The following is a 22,067-nucleotide window of genomic DNA, read 5'->3' on the forward strand; positions in this document are numbered from 1 at the left end:
ATCCCTTATGTGGGCTATGCCCTTGTAGATGTGAAGGTGGGTGGATTATTGCTGCCCAAGAAGGGAGTGGTAGTAGTAAAGGATTTAAAATCATGCCAGCAGCCCATTTTGGGGATGAACATCATTGGGGCATGCTGGAAGGAACTGTTGGCGAAATCCCTCTCTCAGTCTGATTTCCTTTCAGGACAAGTGGACTTCCAAAGTCACCACGGGTGGGCCAAGGCTTTGGCACATTGTAAGAGGGTGGTAGCGGAGGCGGAGGACATCCAGCCAGGGCATGTACGGATAGGACAGCGCCAGGGTGTGATCGTGCCCGGCCAGAGCGAGATGGTTCTAGCAGCCCGAGTGTTTGGACCTAGGGTGCAAACTGGGGTGTATGGGCTGGTGGAGCCATTGGAGGGAGGGGGACCAGTGGATGTTGCCCGGAGTGTAGTTAAGATTGAAGGCGGTAGGGTCCTCCTCCAGGTAAGGAACCTGCACCCAGCTCCAGTACAGCTCCACAGGCATCAGAAGTTGGCGCGAGTGACCCAGCTGAGGCCTGCAGATATTGTTGACCCTGTGGTCACCCTGCGAGAGGTAGAGGGAGGTGTGATTGAGGTAGGTGTAAGGGCAGCAAGTGTGGAGCCGGCGGGGATGATGCCTTTGTTGCAGGAATTGATTGATCGGTGTGAGGGATTGATGGAGGAAGAACGGGAACAAGTACAAGGGCTGGTGACTACGTGGGCAGGTGTGTTCTCCTCAGGAGACCACGACCTGGGTAGTACAGATGCGGTACGGCACACGATTCCCACAGGTAATGCCGCCCCTGTTCGGGAAAGATATCGTCCAGTTCCACCTACCCTGTATCAGGAAATGAACCAGCTGTTGCAGGGCATGTTATCCACAGGTGTGATTCGAGGGAGCAGCAGCCCGTGGGCAGCACCCGTAGTCCTGGTCCGTAAGAAGGATGGTGCACTGCGCTTCTGTGTCGATTATAGGAAGCTAAATGCAATCACTCACAAGGATGCTTATCCCCTGCCCCGAATCGAGGAGGCCCTCACCAACCTTAAGCAGGCAAAGTACTTCTCGACCTTGGATTTAGCCAGCGGCTATTGGCAAGTAGCAATGGACCAAGGGGACCGGGAGAAGACTGCGTTTGCCACCCCTATGGGTCTGTTTGAATTTGAGAAGATGGCCTTTGGCTTGTGTAATGCCCCGGCAACCTTTCAGCGACTCATGCAGCGATGTTTGGGGGACCTGGGGACTGATAAAGTGTTGGTATACCTTGATGATGTGATAATATTTTCTGCCACGTTCAAGGAACACCTGGAACTTTTAGAGAAGGTGTTGAGCCGGCTTGGTGGCTATGGGCTAAAGTTGAAGCCGCAGAAGTGTAAGCTGTTTCAGCACCAGGTCCAGTTCCTAGGCCATGTGGTGGACGAGGCTGGGGTCCATCCGGATCCAGAGAAGATCAGGGCCGTGACAGAGTGGCAACCCCCAAAGACGGTGCGGGAGGTGAGGTCTTTCCTGGGCTTTGCAGGGTACTATCGAAGGTTTATCAAGGGGTTTGCAAAGATTGCTCGACCCCTGCACGCATTGTTAGTTGGAAAGGCAAAAAAGGGGCAGGCACCCGTTGTGTGGACTGAGGAGTGCAGTCAGGCCTTTGTTAGTTTGAAGGAGAGGTTGACCCAAGCGCCTGTGCTGGCCTTCGCAGATTTTTTATTACCTTTCCGGCTGTACACCGATGCGAGCCTTGAAGGCCTAGGGGCGGTATTGGCCCAAGTCCAGGATGGACAAGAGCACGTTATAGCGTATGCTAGCCGTAGTTTGCACCCGGCCGAGAAGAAGGACTCAAATTATAGTTCGTTTAAACTGGAGCTCCTGGCCCTGAAATGGGCTGTGACGGAGAAGTTTAAGGACTATCTATGGGGGGCTCAGTTTACTGTGTACACTGACAATCCTTTGGCACACCTGAGAACGGCTCGATTAGGGGCGACGGAACAACGTTGGATGGCCCAGTTGGAGAATTACACCTTTGACCTCAAGTATCGGCCGGGGAAGGAGAATGTTAATGCAGATGTGTTGTCCCGGAGGCCGGATGTAGTGGAAGATGATGGAGCGACTCCATTGCCAAGAGTCCAAGTCCAGCAGAGAAGTATACAGGTGGAGGAGGAGCCAAGCTGGGGGTGGGACCCCGCACGATGGAAAAAGCTCCAAAGTCAAGACGTGGCTCTGAGGCAGTTGGCAGAGTATGTGTCCAGAGGACATCTTCCTGATGGGACTGAGAGGAAGCGGGCAGGTGAGGTGGTGCGTAAACTATTGAGACACTGGCCCCGCTTGTCATTGAGGGAAGGGGTATTGATGAGGAGAATCCAGGACTCCGCCACTCTGGAGGTTCATGGGCAGATACTGGTTCCCCTCTCTGGGAGGAAGGCAGTATGGGAGGAGGTCCATGCCCAGGTAGGCCATTTGGGAGGAGAGAAGACCCTTTCAGCCCTCCGTAGACGATTCTTTTGGCTGAACATGGAAACGGACAATAGAGATTGGATTGCTGCGTGTGAGAGGTGTGTCGTCCGCAAGTCCCGGACTGAAGGCAAGGCCCCCCTGGTCCCCATTGTGACCTCTGCTCCCTTGGAGGTGGTGGGTATGGATTTTTTAACATTGGGTCGACCCTGTGATGATTACCAGAACCTGCTGGTTGTGACTGACTTGTTTTCCAGATTTGCGTGGGTGATTCCCACCAAGGACCAGACTGCACGCACTGTTGCACAAGCCCTTTGGCATACTGTCATACAGCCATTCAGTTGCCCACAGCGCTTCCATTCTGATCAGGGGGCCAATTTCGAGTCTAAACTGGTGGCAGAGTTGTGCAGGTATTATGGATGTAGGAAGAGTAGGACTAGTCCTTATCACCCTCAGGGTAATGGGACCTGCGAACGTTTTAACCAGACTCTTTTAAACCTGTTGGGTACGCTAAATGAAGAGCGACAGAGCAGGTGGGTGGAAGCTTTGCCAGAGTTGGTGAAGGCTTATAACACTACTGTCCATGCATCTACCGGTTTCACCCCTCATTATGTCATGTTTGGCACCCAGGCGCGGCTCCCGTTGGATTTAGTGTTGGGAACGTGGACCGGGCAGGAGCAGGTGTCTGTAGAGGGGTGGGTACAGCAGCATCACCAGCGGTTGGCCAGGGCCTATCAGAAAGTGATTGAGCATTCTGCCAGGGCCAGTGATCACCAGGTACAGTTTCATTCCAAGAAGGTGCAGGGGGAGCCCCTCTTACCTGGGGAAAGGGTGCTGATACGTACCTTTAGGAAGATGGGGCTGGGTAAACTTGCTAATCGGTGGGAAAGAACCCCTTGTGTGGTGGTAGGGCAATTACCGTCTGGGATTCCAGTCTACCAGGTGAGGCCGGAAGGCAGAGATGGGCCTTTAAGGACAGTGCATAGGAACCGATTACGTACCTGTAAGTTTACTCCGAAGCCAGTGGTGGAGCCTCAGGTTGAGCCACCACGTTCTCAGGAGGGACCCAGGTGGATGGGGTGGCCCTGTTGGGGTGCCCCGTATTTGCCCAATGGGCCAGCTCCTGGGTATAGGCGGGAGTATTCCCAAGGACCAGGAAGTAGTGTTGGTGGGGGTGTGGAGACAGTACGCAGGTCACAGCGGGCTAATTTTGGAAAGAAACCAGTGCGGTATACCTGAAGGCATGCTATGGTGTATGATTGATGCATGGTGTGTTTTTTTGGGGAAGTTTTAATGTACCACTGGGAGCAGGCTCGAGGACGTGCCTATGAAAAAGTAGGGAGGAGTGTCACGTGGGTATTATGGGCATGTGGGTTTTGTTTATCCTTGTGCCTTTGGTACGTCAGCCGGGATCGCGGGACTAATTAATTGCCTTGACAATTGCGGCGTTGGAACAATGGTTGGGATTGGTTGGGAAAGTGAAGGGGGAGGATCGCATTACAGAAAAGGCACCCTGGAAGTTAGGACAAGAGACCCGGAGGAGAGACCGGAAAAAGGCGCACCAGGGAGTGGACAGCAGAGACCCGGAGGCGAGACCGGAAAAAGGTGCACCAGGGAAAGGACAGAAGAAACACCGGACGAGGCATCGGGAGAAGACGCACCGGAGAGTGGACAGGGGAGCCGATACTGGAGAGCGGAGCACCCCGAGTGGCGATCGCGTCTCGAGACGCTCTGTCGGGGAAGGAGTCGCTGGGACGCCGGAGCGGGGGAGAGTAACTGGGCATTCCCCCCCGCAGCGAGTTAAGTGAAAACTCTGTTCGCTTGGACAGAGCCAAATATCGGGTCGGCGTCGGATCTGGGGTCTGGTTTAGGCTGATATAGTGGCGGGTGTTCGAAACCAGGTTACCAATCCTCCCTGTAGTGGATACCGTGATATGGTGTCGTTTGTAGTGGGTGTGTACGGGTGTTTCGATTTGTGTGTGTGTGATTATTGTGGTGCCCTGTGGGGGTGATAAGTGTGCGGTAGTGTGCCTTTGTCGCGATACCCTCGGTATTCCTATACGGCGATTGTGGGTCGTGCTGTGGTAGAATCTGTTTGCTCGCCTTGTGTTTGTCACCCTTATAGGCTGGGGCGGACGGAACCGGGCTTGTGGGGATCATCTGTTGCACGGACATCGCCTGGCCCCGCTGATCTGACAGTGGGCCCTGAACGGACTAAATTTTTATGACGTTTTTGTATGCCATCGGCTAGCCTTGGCGTTTTAAAGTGTGTTTTTATTCTTGTTGTAAAATAAATTGGTAAGATACCAACCCTTGGGTGTTTGGGTGTCTGTGGAGCCACTCAGACCAGCACAACCAGTTGGAACCAAATTGGAGGGTCCTGGTGCCCTATGGTAACATTATCAATGGGCTGAAAATCACAGGAAACATCACTGATCCCAGAGCAACATCACAACGTCATGATTCCAGGTAATTTTAACAACCTCTAAGACAAAATGTCTCTACAGCCCCTCCTCCATGTACTGGAACAAAATACAACTGCAATAGATTAATTATTAAGTAGAGCATGAATGAAAGTAGTCTGAAATGAGACAAGAAGATTTGAAAAGCTATCATGATGGAAGAGCTTGCTGTTTTGTAACTCAAATAGGTGGGAGTGGGGGGGGGGGGTGGTATTTCACCAGGTGTTGATGTCATTTGTATACAGCTCTGTAAAAAATTAAGAGACCGCTCTGTGAACTGGAACGCTTCCAGGCTCCAAGTTTCTAAGACAGCAGTACAAAGTGAAGCAAGAGACAATGGCAATGACCAGAAACCAGCTAAGTAAAAAATACACTCAATGGCTGCATTAGACATTATTACAATTTAAAAATCATGCCATGATAGTTACTTCAATATCAGTTCAGATACATGACCTCGTGGCTATTAATGGAAATTAGCAGATCATTTTAAACTGGATTTGAGGAAGCACTTCTTTACACAGCGTGTAGAGTATGGAATAGTGTAGTGCAAGCTAAAACCTTGGGTTCATTTAAATCAGAGCTAGAAAAGATTTGAACAACTTTAAGCTATTAGTTGAATATTAGTTGAAGTGTCCTTGATTAGCTGAACGACCACCTCTCATTTCTAAATTTCTTCTGTTCTTAAGTAGAGGGCAGAAGCAACTTTGTAACACCAAAGATGACCGTTAACTTATCCCAAAAAGAATGGGAAACATTGAATGGTGTGAAGTGCACTGCTAGAACAGTTAGAAACTCTTAAAGACCTACAAAGCAAGGAGGAAGCCCTTCATCACAGAGTAGCAGAGAAGAACCAAGCAGGAATTTGCAATATATATATATATTTTACAGAGGTGCATACCCATAAACCATATAGTGCAACTAAACACATCGCTGTTTTCGCTTAATTTTTTCAGAGCTGTATTTGTATGATCTCTCCCACCCATTATGGTCCTTTATCAATGTAGATACGCTAAGAACCATGTATGCTGCTATATGGAAATAATAATAAACTGGCTTTAATGTGTAACATTGGCTTTAGGGGTAGCTGGTATGTCGACCCCTTGATGGCAGACAAGGCAGCGGGGCAACTTCGGTAGAATACTAATAATAAGTGTGCAAACATGCTATTACAGGTGTGGTGGGTAGGGACAGCTGGGAGGGGGGGGGTAATGTGAGAAACAAAATGGCTGCCACCTTCATGCATACAGTAACCCTTCTTGCATTGACCCTCCACACAGACCCGAGTATCTTTGGAGCTTTTTTTAGCAGAGTCTGGAGGGAGGGGGACAGCTGCCAGGGGGCCAGCCACTTCCACCCCCCACCCTCCCCCCCCCCGAAACCCTCCTCCAGTGCTTCGTGGCATTTCATCCAACGTCTCTGTGCCCTGCGCACCTCGTTACTGTCTCTCCTCCTGGGTTCAGCCCCCAAAGGGACCTCGTCCTCACCATCATCCTCACACATGGCCGACAGCAAGGAGACCCGGACCGTGGGCCAGCCGGCTGCCCGGAAGCAGGCTCAGAAGGAGGAGGCTATGGGCCAAGCAGTGGGGGCCCTGGCAAAGGGGACAGACCCACAGGGGAATGGAGAGACCCCTGAGCTGCCCTCGGCCGGCGAGGAGGGAGCACAGCAGGAGGGCGTCCCAGAGCTACCGCCCTTCGAGATTATCAGAGGGTGAGTGTGTCACTGCCATCTTCACAAGGGATCCACAAATGGTCGGAAAGCGCCGGCATTGGACAAGATGCGAAACCCGCGAGTGCAGAGCTGCCTCTCGGGCATGTGTGTAATGTCAGAACGATGACGAAACGGGGACTCTGTCAAAAACATTTGCCGATATTAACAATATCCTGCGCATCCGCTAACAATTGTCATGATTTAAAATGTTAAGAAATATCTAAAACTGATACTTGTCGCTGCAGGCTGTAAGACTCTGCCAATCCATTGAGGCTTAAGCTTTCTTTGAAGAGGAGGATGAAGGATGTGGTGCTTAATTCTTAGTCAGTGTAATTAAGTTAACAATACTTAAAAAATAAATAAAAATTTGTTAACAAAAAATTCCCATGGAAAGATTATGTTCTGCTGGGTCTGGATCAAGATTTTTCCACATGAAGAACTAGCTATACTTCATTGCTGTATGGCTTGCATTACAGCGCAGATTTGTACCGTAGCATAAATATTTAAATTTAGTCAGTGGAGCTGACTGTGATCTCTTTCATTTAAATGCAATTTATAAATCTCAGGCATTGTGAAGCTTGCTAAATGTGAGAAAATGAATGTACTTTTGCATGCATGGTGACACCTGCTGGTCGACACTGATATTGCATGAAATCTAAGTATAGCTGCCATTGCTAAGTCAGGAGGAAGACCGCTCTTGCGCTGGCCCGGGGAACCACGTAAAGGGTGATTTTCAAATTAGTAGTCCAGGGCACTTGCTGTATTCACAGTTCTCTCTAACCACTGCACTGTTTCCATATTCAAATTGCCATTTCCTCAGAGCAGAGCCAATATATTTTATTTAATTTAATTTTTCAAACCACGCACCATGCACCGTGAACCACTGAAAATAGTCTTGTGACCCACTTTGGGGTCGCAACCCGCCAGCTGAGAAACATTGCCTTAGAATTCCCTGTGATGGACTCTGCAGGGTCCTAGAGCCCTCTGTGTCCCGAGATAAACTCCAGGGTCTGCACTCCATAAATGGCTTTGTAAGGATAAAGAACACATTCATTTACTAGTCCAGACATGGAGGCTGGTTGATCTCATAGGAAGCCACTCGTTCTTGCTCCCTGAGGATGAGCAAGACCATCAGGAAATCAATGGTTTCTGGGCACTGCAGCCCAATAAAAGCCAAACGACTAGCCTCTGATATCATTGTGCTAATTATAGCTGTCTGACAAGCCAGACATACGGGGCTGTTGGCCACATTTGGTGTGGAAGTACCATGCCGGCCCCTCCCCTGCAAAAGGCATCATCTCCTCCTTCCTTCAAAGTCTCCAGAGCCTGAAGATCCCATAACAACAAATCTTGAGAATTTATCCACTGCAATAATTACTTTTTTAATTATTTTTAATTTTAATTTGAATTATGTGTCTATGTTGCTTGATTTTTTTTATTGTTGTAACTGCTGGATTAAAGTGTTTTTTTTTTAAGTAAATGTCAGCAGGGACTTTTCATGGTTCGTAATCTGTCCGTAATCATCGACTACCTGCTGCTCACATATAATACCACAATATCACTGATGAGGTCATGGAGCCATATTAATGGTACCTAACTTCTTCTGAATTAAACATCACGAATTATCACCAGTATTTCAAACCATCTCACTACAGTGCGATTGAACATTTAATTCTTGGATGAGAGGGAATTCACTGATAATTACCACCAGAAAATGATAATTCTTGCCTAAGTTCCGTTATTAATATATGCTGCCTCATCTTTTTTTGCTGCTTTTCCAGGGATCGGATAGACCCCTTCTTCTTCAAGTTCCAGTTTAAGAATGTGGAATATTCCTCAGGCCGCAACAAGACCTTCCTGTGTTTCCTTGTGGACTCACAAAGCAGCAATGCCGTGTTGCAGCGAGGCTACCTGGAGGACGAGCACGTGGGCAGCCATGCCGAAGAGGCCTTCTTCCAACAGGTGCTCCCGCAGCACGACACCAATCTAAATTACATGGTCACCTGGTATGTGTCGTCCAGCCCCTGTGCCTCCTGTGCCGCAAAACTGGTAGAGATCCTCCAGGCCCGCAGGACCCTGCGCCTCACCATCTACATAGCCCGCCTGTTCATGTGGGAGGAGCCTGAGATCCGGGCGGGGCTCAAGGCGCTAGCGGCTGCGGGCTGTAAGCTACGCATGATGAAGCCCTTGGACTTTACGTACACTTGGGATACCTTTGTGGAGAATGAGGAGCAGAGCTTTGCCCTTTGGGAGGACTGCAAAGACAACTACGAATATTACCAAGAGAAGCTGGCTGAGATCCTAGAGTAACAGGAAATGCTGCCCCCTAGTTATAGTCTGCCAATAGAGTACAGCTCAGTACCATTATGAAGGCAAAATATGTCGCCTTGGAGACGGACAAATTCTGGAGTTTTATCAATTCGTTTAGTAAATTATTTGCTCATCCTACACTTGGTTGTCTCTAATCTAGTATAGTTTAGTAAAAAGAAAGTTTTGAAGAAGAGTGTTTGATTTGAAATCCTCTGTCAAGTCACAGTTCACGATCTGATAGACAATTTTTTATTTTTGTTTCCTGGGACTCGAATTGATAAATAAGAGCAATTCCTGGGTGCTGAGAATGAAATTCCTTTGAAAGCAGTGTCATTTACAGTGCTGTCCGAAGAACTTTGAAGTAGTTGGAACTGTTTTCTTTAAGTGCAGTTCAATTAAAGATAACAGAGATGTGTATGACGTGTAAAGATATATCATGTCATGCAAACACTGACACACATTTTTCCAGTTAGTTGTTCTGTTTGTTATTGTATCATTTACTGAAAACGTTCTTTCTGACCTACGTAACTTCTTCCAAATGCCTCTGATGGGTGGTTAATTATTTCTGGATGTGTATACGCAGGGTGTGGAGTGTTGTTTTTCACGACGGTAAAAGCCACTGATATGTCCTTGAGTGTTGATGTCTGATTAATGTCATGGAAATTGTCTTTGAGGAATAAAAGACCTGACCAGAAATGAAGGACCTGACCAAAAAATATGTCTGTATTTTTCAGCCACTGAAAGTGAACATCCAATGGCTGCAATGATACAACTTCATAATGATGCTGTACTTGTTGTCATTCTTATTACTAATCAATCAGCTTAACTGCATGTTTTTTGATGGCAGTATTAAACCCGAGTATTTAGAAGAACTTGGAGCAGTAGGTGATTGTTTAATTAATTATGACTTTTGACGAGTTCTTAAGACACAATCAAAGAAAGCAAAGACAAATAGGGAAGATGTGTCTGCACCGTTCATCTGTTCAGTGTTTGCACTGAATAATGCAGTGTAGATACAGTGAAATGAAGATAAGTAACTTTTACACAATCCCAGAAATGCACACAATACCTTGCACTTGTTTCCAAGCAGCACGTGTTTATACCTGTAAGCAGCATGACCTTTGAGTGTCTGAACCTACAATCAAAGACACACATTAGAAGAAGAACAAATTAATTTCCTGCCCTTCAGAACATCACAGAGAAATTCACTGAAATGCAATTTCAGGTATATTCACTATCGTTTTATATCTGTTTTAAAATCCTTGTTTAAATAAAACGTGCCTTAAAACCATCTAATGTCACCAAACTGTACCTGAGCTGTAGTTTGGTCAGAAAGTATGACTACCAAAGACCTGCCCCTGAAGGTTAAGCTGAGAAAGCTAGCACCTAGGTTCATCTATTCCTTATCCATCGAAGCTGGGGAGCCCTACGGCGGTCTGTCTGTGTCTGCTACTGACGATTAGCAGCGTACATCTTCCCCTCCTCCAATGGCGGGAAAGCATTCGGTCTCATGAAACTACTTCATGACAGACAGTGAGGATGGGGTTTCCATGAAATTTCAATGAAAAATACGCGTCTTTATGGAGAACTTCTGCCTTCTACCCATATACCAGAGCCTTGACTTTAGACATAGTATCAGTGAATTACAACCCTCAACCCATTGGGGTTCAATCTGTGTATTTACAGCTCCAAAATTTCAGATGAACCAATAGCGTGTCTCTATGGGGAGCGATGCTTCATGAGTCACTGATCATGTGATCCTCTGACAAGATACAAGACTCGAAGTGCGGTTTCATCTGAAATTGCCCTTCGAACTCAATACACTCTTTGGATCCTCAACATCAAGCATCCCATTAATCTACCAAGGAAACCGTATTTCACCAGACTGAAAGTGTTGAGCAGAGCAGGGGCCTGTGATGACATTTCATCAGTCCCGAAACTCTTCTCTCTGGATGTCACCTCAGTACCCAAACGAAAAAATCATCTTTTCCCCAGTTTAACATGCTGTCAGTCCATTCCTACACCAGCCATGTTTCCATTAAAAAACGGACATTGTCCTCCTCCTCAGAAAAACAATGTCCAGCCAGGGGTACATTTTTCCATTCTACACCACAAACTCCATGAAAACCTTAGACAGGCTTAAAATATTTAAGTTTTTATTTGTTATTGGTTTCTACAGCAACTAAAACATATATATACACCATATAATACAACAGAACATCATCACTACAATATAATACATATACTATACATGTACTATATACTATAAATATTTAATACAAGTTTCATATAAAATTCAGGCTGTGATTTTCTCACTCAGTTACAAATAGATTTTCATTGTCTAAACTGAGAGCTACTTCACAGATACTGAGCCATACGAAGGGCTACCAGTTTGATGCTCTCCTTTAACAAATTTGCTCTGTCTACCTTTAGTTATATATTATTATTAATTATTAATGATACCCTTCTATGTGAAGACACTGATCACGTTTATGATTTCATCAACAATGACTTAACAAGGTGGGAAACAGACAATTTCAATATTAAACTTTAAACCAGTTTACTTACCAATCTAAACCTCATGTATAATAAACATGTTATAAATGCTTTTTTAGATATTGTCATTTTCAAATCTATATGAATGCAAATGTGATTAAAGTCATACAGCTTAAACGTGTAATAATCAGCACAGCCTGGCAAGCAAACTGCTAAATTATACGCTATAAACAGAGTTACTGGCAGTTTATAGAGATAGTGCGAGGTACATGGCAGGGGGCGGGGCTTAAATGAGCCACTCTACATTAGTTTATTAGTAATTATGTATATCTATGATCACAATCTTAACAATGCAGTATCTTAATTTGTTGGTCTGCTGTGTCACCACTTTAAAGCAATGCAAAATAAACTAAAAACTGACTAAAAAGGTATTTTTATTTTATATGGGTACTGTATATTGCGTGATTAAATATTTCTTGATTTTTTTTGAAAACATAGCATGTAAATGAAACTCGAAAATGCATTATCAAGCTATTCACAAATTTCTTTTTACACATGTTGTACCTCAGAGTCTAGCTAGTAAGTCAAGTTTGAGCAGCAGTATGGTAAGTAAAGTAAGTCAGACCCCAAAACCATGGGTCAGAATTCAGGGCATCATGCTGGCATCTGTCATTCACTTGAGAAATGAATGTTGGGTCAGAGTTATTAATGAAAAATAATAAAAGCTGATGGAAAACATGATTTTTAGTGGAAAACTGACATTTTATTAAAGCACTAACTGTGAGTCATTTACTAAAGTTTGGGACATTAAAGGTTAATGTTAACGTGTAAGGAGGTGGAGCTGTCCTCAGGCAAGGTGTGTTTTAGATATGATGAGGCGAAGCTGGGCTCTACCAGGCTCTATCTATATTTAAACCCTGTTTTAAATTATGTCAAATCAGCCTCTTCATATGAATGCTCAAGACTGGGCTAAACTACTTTAGTCGATCTGGCAGAGGGACACTGATGAGCCTTTATTCGAAATCCAAAACCCTGGATATAGGGGCTTAGTGAATGTAGAGGTAAATCTGTACAGGAGGGTCAATTCATTAGAGGAGACTTTGTAAAAGGATAAAGTACCAGCCGGCCAGTCTAAATACACTCCAACTTTAGGTGAGGGGGTGACAGAAATGCAAGTGTGCATCTTATTGTGACTGGCAAGACAATCCTTCCCCGCATGGCAACGTAAAGCCCAAGAAAGGTGACTCCCTCCAAACATACAGTCATAACCCATCCCTTTCCTACTGATTTCTTTACATGTCACTCCAAACCCAGCTCCGAATTCCCCCCCCCACTCAGCCTCCCAGTAGCAGCGGCCAGAATGACCCTCTTTGCACAAAACTTGAAACCAGAAGTTAAATCTCTCGAGGTCAGTACATGGCTGCTCCTCTAATGTATATGTGACCCTTCTGTTCTTCTCAGACAAAGACAGCTGTCTGTGAGCCGTGTCGGGGTCCAGTGTGACCTGGCAAGCATCTGCAGTGAAAAATAAGAATCAAAAATGCCATAATTAGGACCACACTGCTGCTCTTTAAACACACACAAATGGCGTTACCCTGACCCTAACCCTAACCCATCCATCTATTGTTCAGTCCTGCTTGTCCTATGCTGGAGGGAGAACCACAGAACCCAGAGGAAAGAGAGACAGATGGGTCTTTCTAGTTCCATCGCTAAATCTCCTGTAAAATAAGTATTCAAACTGGGTTCTTGATTAGGTTATTTCTATATACAATGGGACTCTTTCATTGGTGGGTTATTTAACGGGCATCCAGGATAGATGGGGAGTCACTCCTTTTATTGACGTCTATACTTGGTATAACTGTGTTACGTGGTCAGTCCCTGGGCTGAACTGACTAATCATGCTGACATAGTTCTGGTCTGCAGCTGCCCTACAGTCCCTCAACGAAGACCAAACTGATTTCAAATCGACCAAAGAGAATCCTGGGCAGCATCAGTCTAGAATGAATGAGTTAAGGATTGGTTGGCGCCCTCTACTGGGTTGTTCCCTGTCTTGCACCCACAGCCTCCAGAATAGGCTCTGGACCCCCCGGAAGCCTGAATAGGACAAGCAGTTACAGAAGCTGGATGGAAAAACAATCCCATTAAAACGTTAAACGCATATTATTTAAGCTTTGGGTTATAATGATTTTCTTGTTCAGCACATATATAAACACAGGATTTGTACCGTAGCACTTCAATAACAAAATAAAACAGAACAAAATCGAGAAGTTACTGAAAATGGATGGAGGGAGTTAAGGGTTTAATTAAGAGTAAGAAACATCTAGAAGATATCAGAATAATGCCAGATTACAGCGATTATATCTATGTCTCCCTAAAAGCAAAACCTCAAATGATTTGAAGTCAGATATAATTCAGTTTAAATGAAAGTTTCATTTCCAGAAATGTTGGGGGTGACCTACATGCATGTAATACCATCAGTGGCTTCAGCTGGATTCTGTTATTGGGCCAGTGGATGGTTTAATTTACACTGCCATGGCAGTTTCAGTTAAATAATAATTCTTTTAAAAAGTATGGATAACAAATGAAAGGAAGACTCCTGAATAGAGTAATAAAGAATGGGGGAAAGATTCCGAAACCGACTTCATCAGGCTTACATTTTCTTGGTCCTGATCTGATCCTGCATTCTCCACCATAATCCATGCTATTGAAGAAGCAGAAGAAACACAAATTGAACTTCACTGCTGTTGTGACATCGCAGTCTGTTTTACTGTCCATCTCACAAAAGTTTACACATCTTATCCAGTTTTATAATAAACGAGCAATTAGAAAGTACATACTGCAGTTTCTCCAGTTTCCACCTGGGGTCCTCCAGGCCAGCAGAGAGCAGTCTCACTCCTGGCTCTCCTGGGTAGTTGTAGGTCAGGTCCAGCTCTCTCAGATGTGAGGGGTTTGCATGCAGAGCTGAAGCCAATGAAGCACAACCTACCTCTGTGACTTGACAGCCTGACAACCTGCAGACAGACAGGCAAACAAACCAAAATATTCCATTCACACTTAATTTTAACACCTGCAACATAAATGTGTTCATATTAATATGTGAATCCCTCAGTACTATTAACTTCAGAATCTTCTCTTTACAGTTACAGTTCCTTAGCAGTACTGACCTCAGTGTCTCCAGTTTACAGTGTGGATTCCTCAGTCCAGCAGAGAGCAGCTTCACTCCTGAATCCTGCAGGTCGTTGTCACTCAGGTCCAGCTCTCTCAGCTGTGAGGATTCTGAACTGAGAACTGAGGCCAGATCTTCGCAGAGTTCCTCTTTAAGATTACACCAGGTCAATCTAATATGGGTATAAAATGAATTTGAAAAGCCTTTTCACCATGTGAGTATACCTGCTGCAGTATTTATACACCAAAATCATTATCGATCGTGAAGTTTTGTTGATACTAGTTATTCACTGTTAACTAAGGTAAGGTGACGGTAAGCCTTAGTCCTGTCTTGGCGCAGGGTAGCAGACAGGGGGCAGTCTACAGTGGATGCCAATCCACCACTGGGCTTGCAATGACACAGAGCATTTTTTGATAGCTTGGAAGCAACAAAAACTGTATGTTGGACTGACTAAGCAAACACATTCTACATACCGAAGTTTCTCCAGTTTGATGCGAGAAAGCTGCAGCAAACCAGAAAGCCTCTTCACTCCTGACTCTCCTGGCTGATTGTAGCTCAGGTCCAGCTCTCTCAGATGTGAGGGGTTTGACTTCAGAGCTGAAGCCAGAGAAGCACAACCTGCCTTTGTGACTTGACAGCCCGACAGCCTGCAGAGCCAATCAGAAGTCATTCATAAACACCCATTATGTGTTGTGAACACAAAACACTCAACTGTTCTGACCTATCATATGTAATTTTAAAAATCCAGAGGATTATTTAAATTATTGTGGAGAGCTACCATCATCATCTGCTATGTTGCAGCTACTCTTGTCTTTACACCCAGCCTCATATCTACAAATACTATACTGTACAATATCATTCCCATGCATAATACTCATTATTCCTATTTATGTATATTGTAATTAATTTGTATATGACTTGCATATGACATGCAAGTCATATTGCATGTTGTCTGTAAACGATTCTGTCTAATGACAGACACCATAGGCTGCAACCAAATTCCTTGAGTGAGTTGATTCTGACTATTACTGTTACAGCTTTTGGAATAATAGTCACCTCAGTATCTCCAGTTTACATTGTGGATTCATCAGTCCATCGGAGAGCAGCTTCACTCCTGAATCCTGCAGGTCGTTGTAGCTCAGGTCCAGCTCTCTCAGCTGTGAGGAGTCTGAGCTGATAACTGAGGCCAAGGCCTCACAGCATTCCTCTGACAGGTGGCACTGATTCAGCCTGAGAACAGCATGTGTTTGACTCATTTTCAATTTAATAATTATAATCATGATGAATGAATATCTGCTGCATAATGATGAGAGCAGCTGATTGTAACATCTCCATTAAGTCATACTCAAAATGCTGATTACGTTACATACCACTATTCACATTATGCTTCCAGAAATTCCATCCATCCAGTGTCCAGACCAGTAAGAACATACCTCAGACTCTCCAGTTTACACTGTGGGTTCCTCAGTCCCTCAGAAAGTAGCTTCACTCCTGAATCCTGCAGGTCATTGTTGCTCAGATCTAACTTTCTCAGAAGTGATGACCCTGAGGTGATAGTGGAGGCCATTGCTCTACAGCTTTTCTCTGTGAGGTTACACTGGTCCAGCCTGAAGAGAATATGTTATATAAAGCATGAATACTGCAGAAATGTATTGCTGTTTTTTTGTAAACACCTTTCGCATAAATTTACAATTTTAATCTAAAAATACTTAAAAATAATTACTGCACACACACAAGCTCCAGTCAGCTGGCAAAACCTTATGAAATCGAAACACATTTATAGCATTACAGTGGATTACATGAGTGTGCATACAAATTTTATGTATACTGTCCATATGGAAGCACCTTTGATCACTTCCAGTTTCTCACCTATGCAATGTGCCTGCAAATTTGGAAACATCTGTAAAATACCTTCAAAGATACTATGTTCACAAGTGTATTCTACAGCTGCCCTTTCCTTACTTTGCTGCCACATAGTACAATTGCTTCATTGCAACTTGTCTCAGAATGAAACCATGTATCAATCTTCATCCATTTGATGTTTTTGTGAAACAGTAATAAGATCCATCAAATACTTTTTGACTTATTGCATTCAAAAGTTCAACTGTCATTTGCTTTCACCCTCTTCCTTTTGCTGCCACTAAGTGATGTTACTTAAAGACTTACTTATGCTGTTTTTTTTAAGTCAACAAAATCCTGTGCTTATATTGTTGAGAGACATGAATAATCTGAAGGAACGTTCAGTATGACATGTAGTTCAGCTGTGGTATAGAGTCTGATATTAACTTTAGCCGTACTGGTGATACTTACAGAGCGATTTTATAGAGTTGCACCACTGACAATATTATTAGTAGTGAAAATTCAGATCTGATGTATTTCTTCAAATCAAACTCTTCCTGTACATTCTCTGATATCAGCAACAAAACCACAATGGCTGACCATTCTGTAGGAGACAGTTCTGCATATGAATGTGAGTCCCGGTATGTTTTGAGTTCTTCCACTAGAGAACTGTAGTTCATTTCCTTCAAACAGAAGAAGAGATTCACAGCTTTTTCTGGAATCAGTTTCCCCCTTATCTTCTCCAGTATGTATGTGATTGTTTCCTCGTGACTCTGTGAGCTGTTCTCTGTTACTGGCAGGAGTCCTCGTAGGAGTATCTGGTTGGAGTCTATTGACATGGCAAGAAGGAAGCGGAGGAAGAGGTCCAGGTGTCCATTCCGACTCTTCAAGGCCCGATCTACTGCACTCTTGTGTAGGTCAGTAATCCTTAGTTTGGCCTTGCTGGATTTATATTGGTGAAGTAAATTCTTATTTCTGTTTGTAAAACATTCAAACACATACACAGCAGCCAGAAACTCCTGAACACTCAGGTGCACAAAGCTGAACACTCTCCTCGGAGACGCCACGTCTTCCCCAGGAAAGATCTCTGTACACAACCCAGAGAGCAATGAGGCCTCAGTGACGTCAATGCTGCACTCTTTCAGGTCATCTTCGTCAAATAGTGACTTCTCCATTTCCAGTTGTTTGAATGCCAATTCTCCCAGTTTCAGAATGAATAGTTTTTCGGCTTCTAACAACTCCTTTGGGGTTGCCTCATGGATTCCTTGAAACTTCTGTTTCTTCATGTTTATCTGAATGAGCAGGAAGTGTATGTACATTTGCGTCAAAGTTGTTGGGATTCCACTACAGCCTTCATCACTCAACATTCGCTCAAGGACAGTAGCTGAAATCCAGCAAAAGACTGGTATGTGACACAAAACATCAAGGATTATTAAATTTTTCAGGTGTGACATCACCCTTTGAACCTGTTTGTGATCCCTGAACCTCTTTTTGAAATATTCCTCCTTCTTGGGGTCACTGAATCCATTTATCTCTGTCACTTGATCTACATATTCATGAGGGATCTGCTTGACTACCGCTGGTCGGGAGGTTATCCAGATGAGAGCAGACGGAAGCAGATTCCCCTTAATGAGGTTGGTCAGCAATACATCCAATGATGTTTTCTTTGTTAAATCAGAGGAAAAGTCATTTGTCTGGAAATTAAGAGGAAACTGACACTCATCTAGTCCATCGAAGATGAATAAAACTTTAAACTTGTAAAATTCAGTACTAAGCTCCTTTAACTCTGGAAAGTACTTTTGAAGAAGTTGCATTAGACTGTATTCTTTATCTCCCTCTAGATTAAGATCCCGAAAGTGAAGAGGAAACACGAAAATAACATCTTCATTTGCTTCTCCATCAGCCCAGTCAACGATGAATTTCTGAACTGAGACTGTTTTTCCAATCCCAGCAATGCCCTTTGTCAGTACAGTTCTGATGCGATTACTTTGTCCACTTAAAGGTTTAAAGATGTCATTGCATTTGATTGTAGTCTGTTTTGCACTTCGTGCTCTGGCTAATATCTCCACTTCATTCATTTCATTGCCATCATTTTTAGCATCTTCCTTCTCACATTTTGTAATATAGAGTTCTGTATAGATGTTACTCAGGAGTGTTTGATTTCCTTGACTTGCGATCCCCTCCAGTATGTGTTCATATTTTCTTTTCAACTTGACTTTCATTTTCATTTGACACATTCTTGTCACTGCAAGAACAAACAACTGCAAGTTCAAGAACATTTCACCATTTCAAAAATCACAACACAGCTGTAGCAAGTTGCACACAATGATTCATACAGTAATGCATGCTCAGTGTCGAAATTTAAATCCCTTTATCAATAATTTAATTAGGAAGGTGAAATTAAATCTGCTGCTATTTAGATCTCTCTAGAAAACCTAGTTGTGATGTCATGAATTCAGTTCTTGTCTTAATCTCCATTTTATGCAAAAGCCATGAGTTTATTCTGTGTATAAGATCTACATGTGATATAGGCATCGAAAGTTTAGCTGCCTAGATAATTTGCCAGTTTTTAGCGATAAATCCTTCAGCTGTTGTCCGAAGACAAAACAAACTCTTACACTTGTCCTCTGACTCTGTGAGCTTCTTCATGTCCATGTCTCTCAGTATGCACTGTGTAATCTCCAGAGCCCTCTCTTCACCACAGCTCTCTACCATCTTCTTAAGGACAACCAAGGTATCACAGTCCACCAGTTGGCCTGCACCGATTTCTGGGTAATCCTGACTTAAATGCCTCCTGAATTCTTTCAGTTCATCCTGTTCAAACCTCATAATATCCTATAGGAAGTAAATTGAATACATTTAAACATTATACATATTTTATACAGTTATTCTGTTCTGAAGTCTAACATGCAGTTATGGAAGCAATGATTAAACTATACATTTTTTAAAATACTAGTAGTGCAGTGATCCATTTTTACAGAACTGCAGTACGAAATTTCAAGATGTGGGTTATATACACTTAACATCGAAATACAACCAACCACATACAAATTGCCTTATTTTCAATGGGCTGTAATCTGTCCCTAACTGGGTTTACTCGACTTTAAGGCATTCACATATGTTCTTTTTTTATTTAACATATATCAGTGTCATATTATGGTTTGATGGGTGCAAATTGAGTAAGTTCAATGTTTTTATATTTGTAGAACCTGAAAATAAAAAAAAATATAAAACATCTCATGCCTTCAGTTTGTATATGAACTTGAAAAACTCATCATTCTTCTGCAGACAACTTGGCTGCAGGACCCTGGGGACAGAACATTAAAAAGATCATTTCGAGATGGAAAACATGAAGATGGACCATAAAAAACTGGTTTACTGTCATGGGGTTTCAGTCCAGGGTCTACAAACATTGAGCAGGTAGAAAATCAGCTCAATCAACATAGGAGAAGAATAAAAGTCACATAACTGTTGTGTGCTAATATGCCACCCAAAAGTAAAACTATGCTACTTAATCAGATTCTGAAAAAAAAGATGACCTTCTATCAGGCGAGTCCTGCTCACTGAAGTTTATAAATCTGTGTTCTGACCAATCAGACTTCATCGACAGATGGCTTTGAGTCTCTACGTTTTCCTCCTGCTTCACCCTGTTTTGAACATAGAGAGCAACCTTCCAATTAACCTCATCTCCTTATTACAGTTAAAATATTTTCATTGCTATCTCATTGTATTTACTTTAAAATGTAAAATAAACAGCCTTCTCCTGCTCATCTTTACAGGGCAAAGATGGTGCACAGGTAGTAGAAATGTTTGAGCAGGAAATTCAAACACCAGCATGAATTCAACAAGAGCAGTATTTTATTTATTTATTTGTAATTAATTTGAAGTAGACTTTGTCACACATAAATTATCATTAGGAATTAATTTTTACCTGTTGTAAGATATTCCCCTCTCCACATGCTCCTCAGAGACACTCATTTTAGAGGCAGCTCCCCTCTCCACATGCTCCTCAGCGACACTCATTTTAGAGGCAGCTCCCCTCTCCACATGCTCCTCAGAGACACTCATTTTAGAGGCAGCTCCCCTCTCCACATGCTCCTCAGAGACACTCATTTTAGAGGCAGCTCCCCTCTCCACATGCTCTTCAGAGACACTCATTTTAGAGGCACCTCCCCTCTCCACATGCTCCTCAGAGACACTCATTTTAGAGGCAGCTCCCCTCTCCACATGCTCCTCAGAGACACTCATTTTAGAGGCAGCTCCTCTCTCCACATGCTCCTCAGAGACACTCATTTTAGAGGCAGCTCCCCTCTCCACATGCTCCTCAGAGACACTCATTTTAGAGGCAGCTCCCCTCTCCACATGCTCCTCAGAGACACTCGTTTTGGAGACTGTTCTCCTCTCCTCTTTTTCCCTTGTCTTTCTCTTCACTTTGCCCTGTGAAATGTAGAGTTAGCTTCCTGTGTAATTCTCCTTCAGCATATTAGGTGAATATCGCTAAAATTTCCAAAGACAGCAAATCTCTCCAAATATGAAAACCAACATGTTTTCTGATTAAATATTGGGAGTTATTTTATTTATATTTTCTTTTCTTTAGAAATGTAGTCAAAGCATATAATAACACTGTACCAAACTTTTAAACAATTAAATTAATGGGTTGTATTAAGTTACATACATATTATGTCGCAGTTTGTACATAGCAGCCCCTTTACCAGGGATATTGTATTAAATGTCTGGTGATATTTTGTTAGAATAAGCTAAATGGCTAACAATTTTGTAATAGGAAACTTTTTTTAAATAAAACACAGCCTGGAACTTTACATGACGAGGAATGGCAAAGCATTACAGATTAAAAGCTCATTAGGGAGTTACAGGATGTTTTAACATTTCATCATATAAGTTTTATGTCATGAATTACACGTCAGAAAAACTATTTTAAAAAGCCATACGTATATATGTATATACTTATATACGTATAATGTTACGTTATAGCATTTTAAAAACCGTAACTTACCTTTCAAAGTGTTTCATTGTCTCTGAGAATAATCTCATCTGTTTTTCATCTTTTTTACTTTCGTTTACCAAACAGGTTCAACAGGTAACAGAAGTTATGATCATTGTCACTGCTGTTTTCCTTGGATCCTGTCCTGAAGAGTGGCTCAGAGGCTTGGGGCTATTTGAGCCCCCCCCTTACTATTTATTTCTTTTCTTAGTGGATAACTCCAGCCTTCTGCTGGGGTTAGGCCTACAGGATCCCTGGTCCTGAGTCACTACTTGCTCAAAGCATTGCATGCAGGCTAATGTACCATACACTGCAAAAAGCATAATTAACAAATGCAGCATATAATATATAAGTGTTTATTGCAATCGCTGGCTAAGGAAAATACGTGGTTTTGAGACTGGTCCTCCGACATAGACACTTTCTCATTAACGTGATAACTTAAAAAGCATTTGATGGATCGTTTTAAAACTGCAAACATATTGCCTGGGTGACAAACTGGAACTTGAAACTGATCAAATTTTGACATCAACTGCACCAAATTGAAGCAGCACTGCATATTGAAAGCAAAGAAAATGGCAGTTTCAGACACTTCACCCTGTTAGTGTGAAAATTCAACAAAAATCTGATGGATCTTTTTCAA

General features: G+C 43.3%; 2 protein-coding genes across 5 annotated transcripts; one reads left to right on the plus strand and one right to left on the minus strand.

Annotated features, from left to right (window-relative positions):
* Positions 1-6,277: 6,277 nt before the first annotated feature.
* Positions 6,278-9,624, plus strand: LOC125748081 (probable C->U-editing enzyme APOBEC-2). Its single transcript, XM_049023893.1, has 2 exons — positions 6,278-6,614; positions 8,396-9,624. Exons 1-2 carry the CDS (start codon positions 6,403-6,405, stop codon positions 8,922-8,924), a joined length of 741 nt encoding a protein of 246 aa, XP_048879850.1. The 5' UTR covers positions 6,278-6,402; the 3' UTR covers positions 8,925-9,624.
* Positions 9,625-11,058: 1,434 nt separating this feature from the next.
* On the minus strand, positions 11,059-21,502 carry LOC125747299 (NACHT, LRR and PYD domains-containing protein 3-like). 4 transcript variants are annotated; one of them, XM_049022366.1, is made up of 14 exons: positions 21,440-21,502; positions 20,595-20,862; positions 20,357-20,549; positions 19,965-20,072; positions 19,669-19,732; positions 19,044-19,260; positions 16,897-18,670; positions 16,020-16,193; positions 15,643-15,816; positions 15,060-15,233; positions 14,585-14,758; positions 14,258-14,431; positions 14,075-14,121; positions 11,059-12,935 (listed from the first exon to the last, which is right to left on the minus strand). In XM_049022366.1, the coding sequence occupies exons 2-14, from the start codon at positions 20,761-20,763 to the stop codon at positions 12,400-12,402; spliced, it is 3,978 nt and encodes a 1,325-aa protein (XP_048878323.1). In that variant the 5' UTR covers positions 20,764-20,862; positions 21,440-21,502; the 3' UTR covers positions 11,059-12,399. The 4 variants fall into 4 exon arrangements, with proteins under 4 accessions (XP_048878323.1, XP_048878322.1, XP_048878321.1 ...); XM_049022365.1 differs by having other exon boundaries at positions 14,258-14,758; positions 20,357-20,414; XM_049022364.1 differs by having other exon boundaries at positions 14,258-14,758; positions 20,357-20,504.
* Positions 21,503-22,067: the final 565 nt, after the last annotated feature.

This window comes from Brienomyrus brachyistius, chromosome 8, assembly GCF_023856365.1.
Source record: "Brienomyrus brachyistius isolate T26 chromosome 8, BBRACH_0.4, whole genome shotgun sequence".
Lineage (NCBI taxonomy): Eukaryota > Metazoa > Chordata > Actinopteri > Osteoglossiformes > Mormyridae > Brienomyrus > Brienomyrus brachyistius.

Coding starts and splice junctions, on each gene's coding strand:
- LOC125747299 (XM_049022363.1), bottom strand. CDS start 20,763: ATGAGTGTCTCTGAGGAGCATGTGGAGAGGGGAGCTGCCTCTAAAATG. Junction 19,733..19,964: donor CAGGACTCGCCTGATAGAAG/GTCATCTTTTTT, acceptor TTCTGTCCCCAG/GGTCCTGCAGCCAAGTTGTC. Junction 12,936..14,074: donor CAGATCAGGACCAAGAAAAT/GTAAGCCTGATG, acceptor TTTTCACTGCAG/ATGCTTGCCAGGTCACACTG.
- LOC125748081 (XM_049023893.1), top strand. CDS start 6,403: ATGGCCGACAGCAAGGAGACCCGGACCGTGGGCCAGCCGGCTGCCCGG. Junction 6,615..8,395: donor CCCTTCGAGATTATCAGAGG/GTGAGTGTGTCA, acceptor CTGCTTTTCCAG/GGATCGGATAGACCCCTTCT.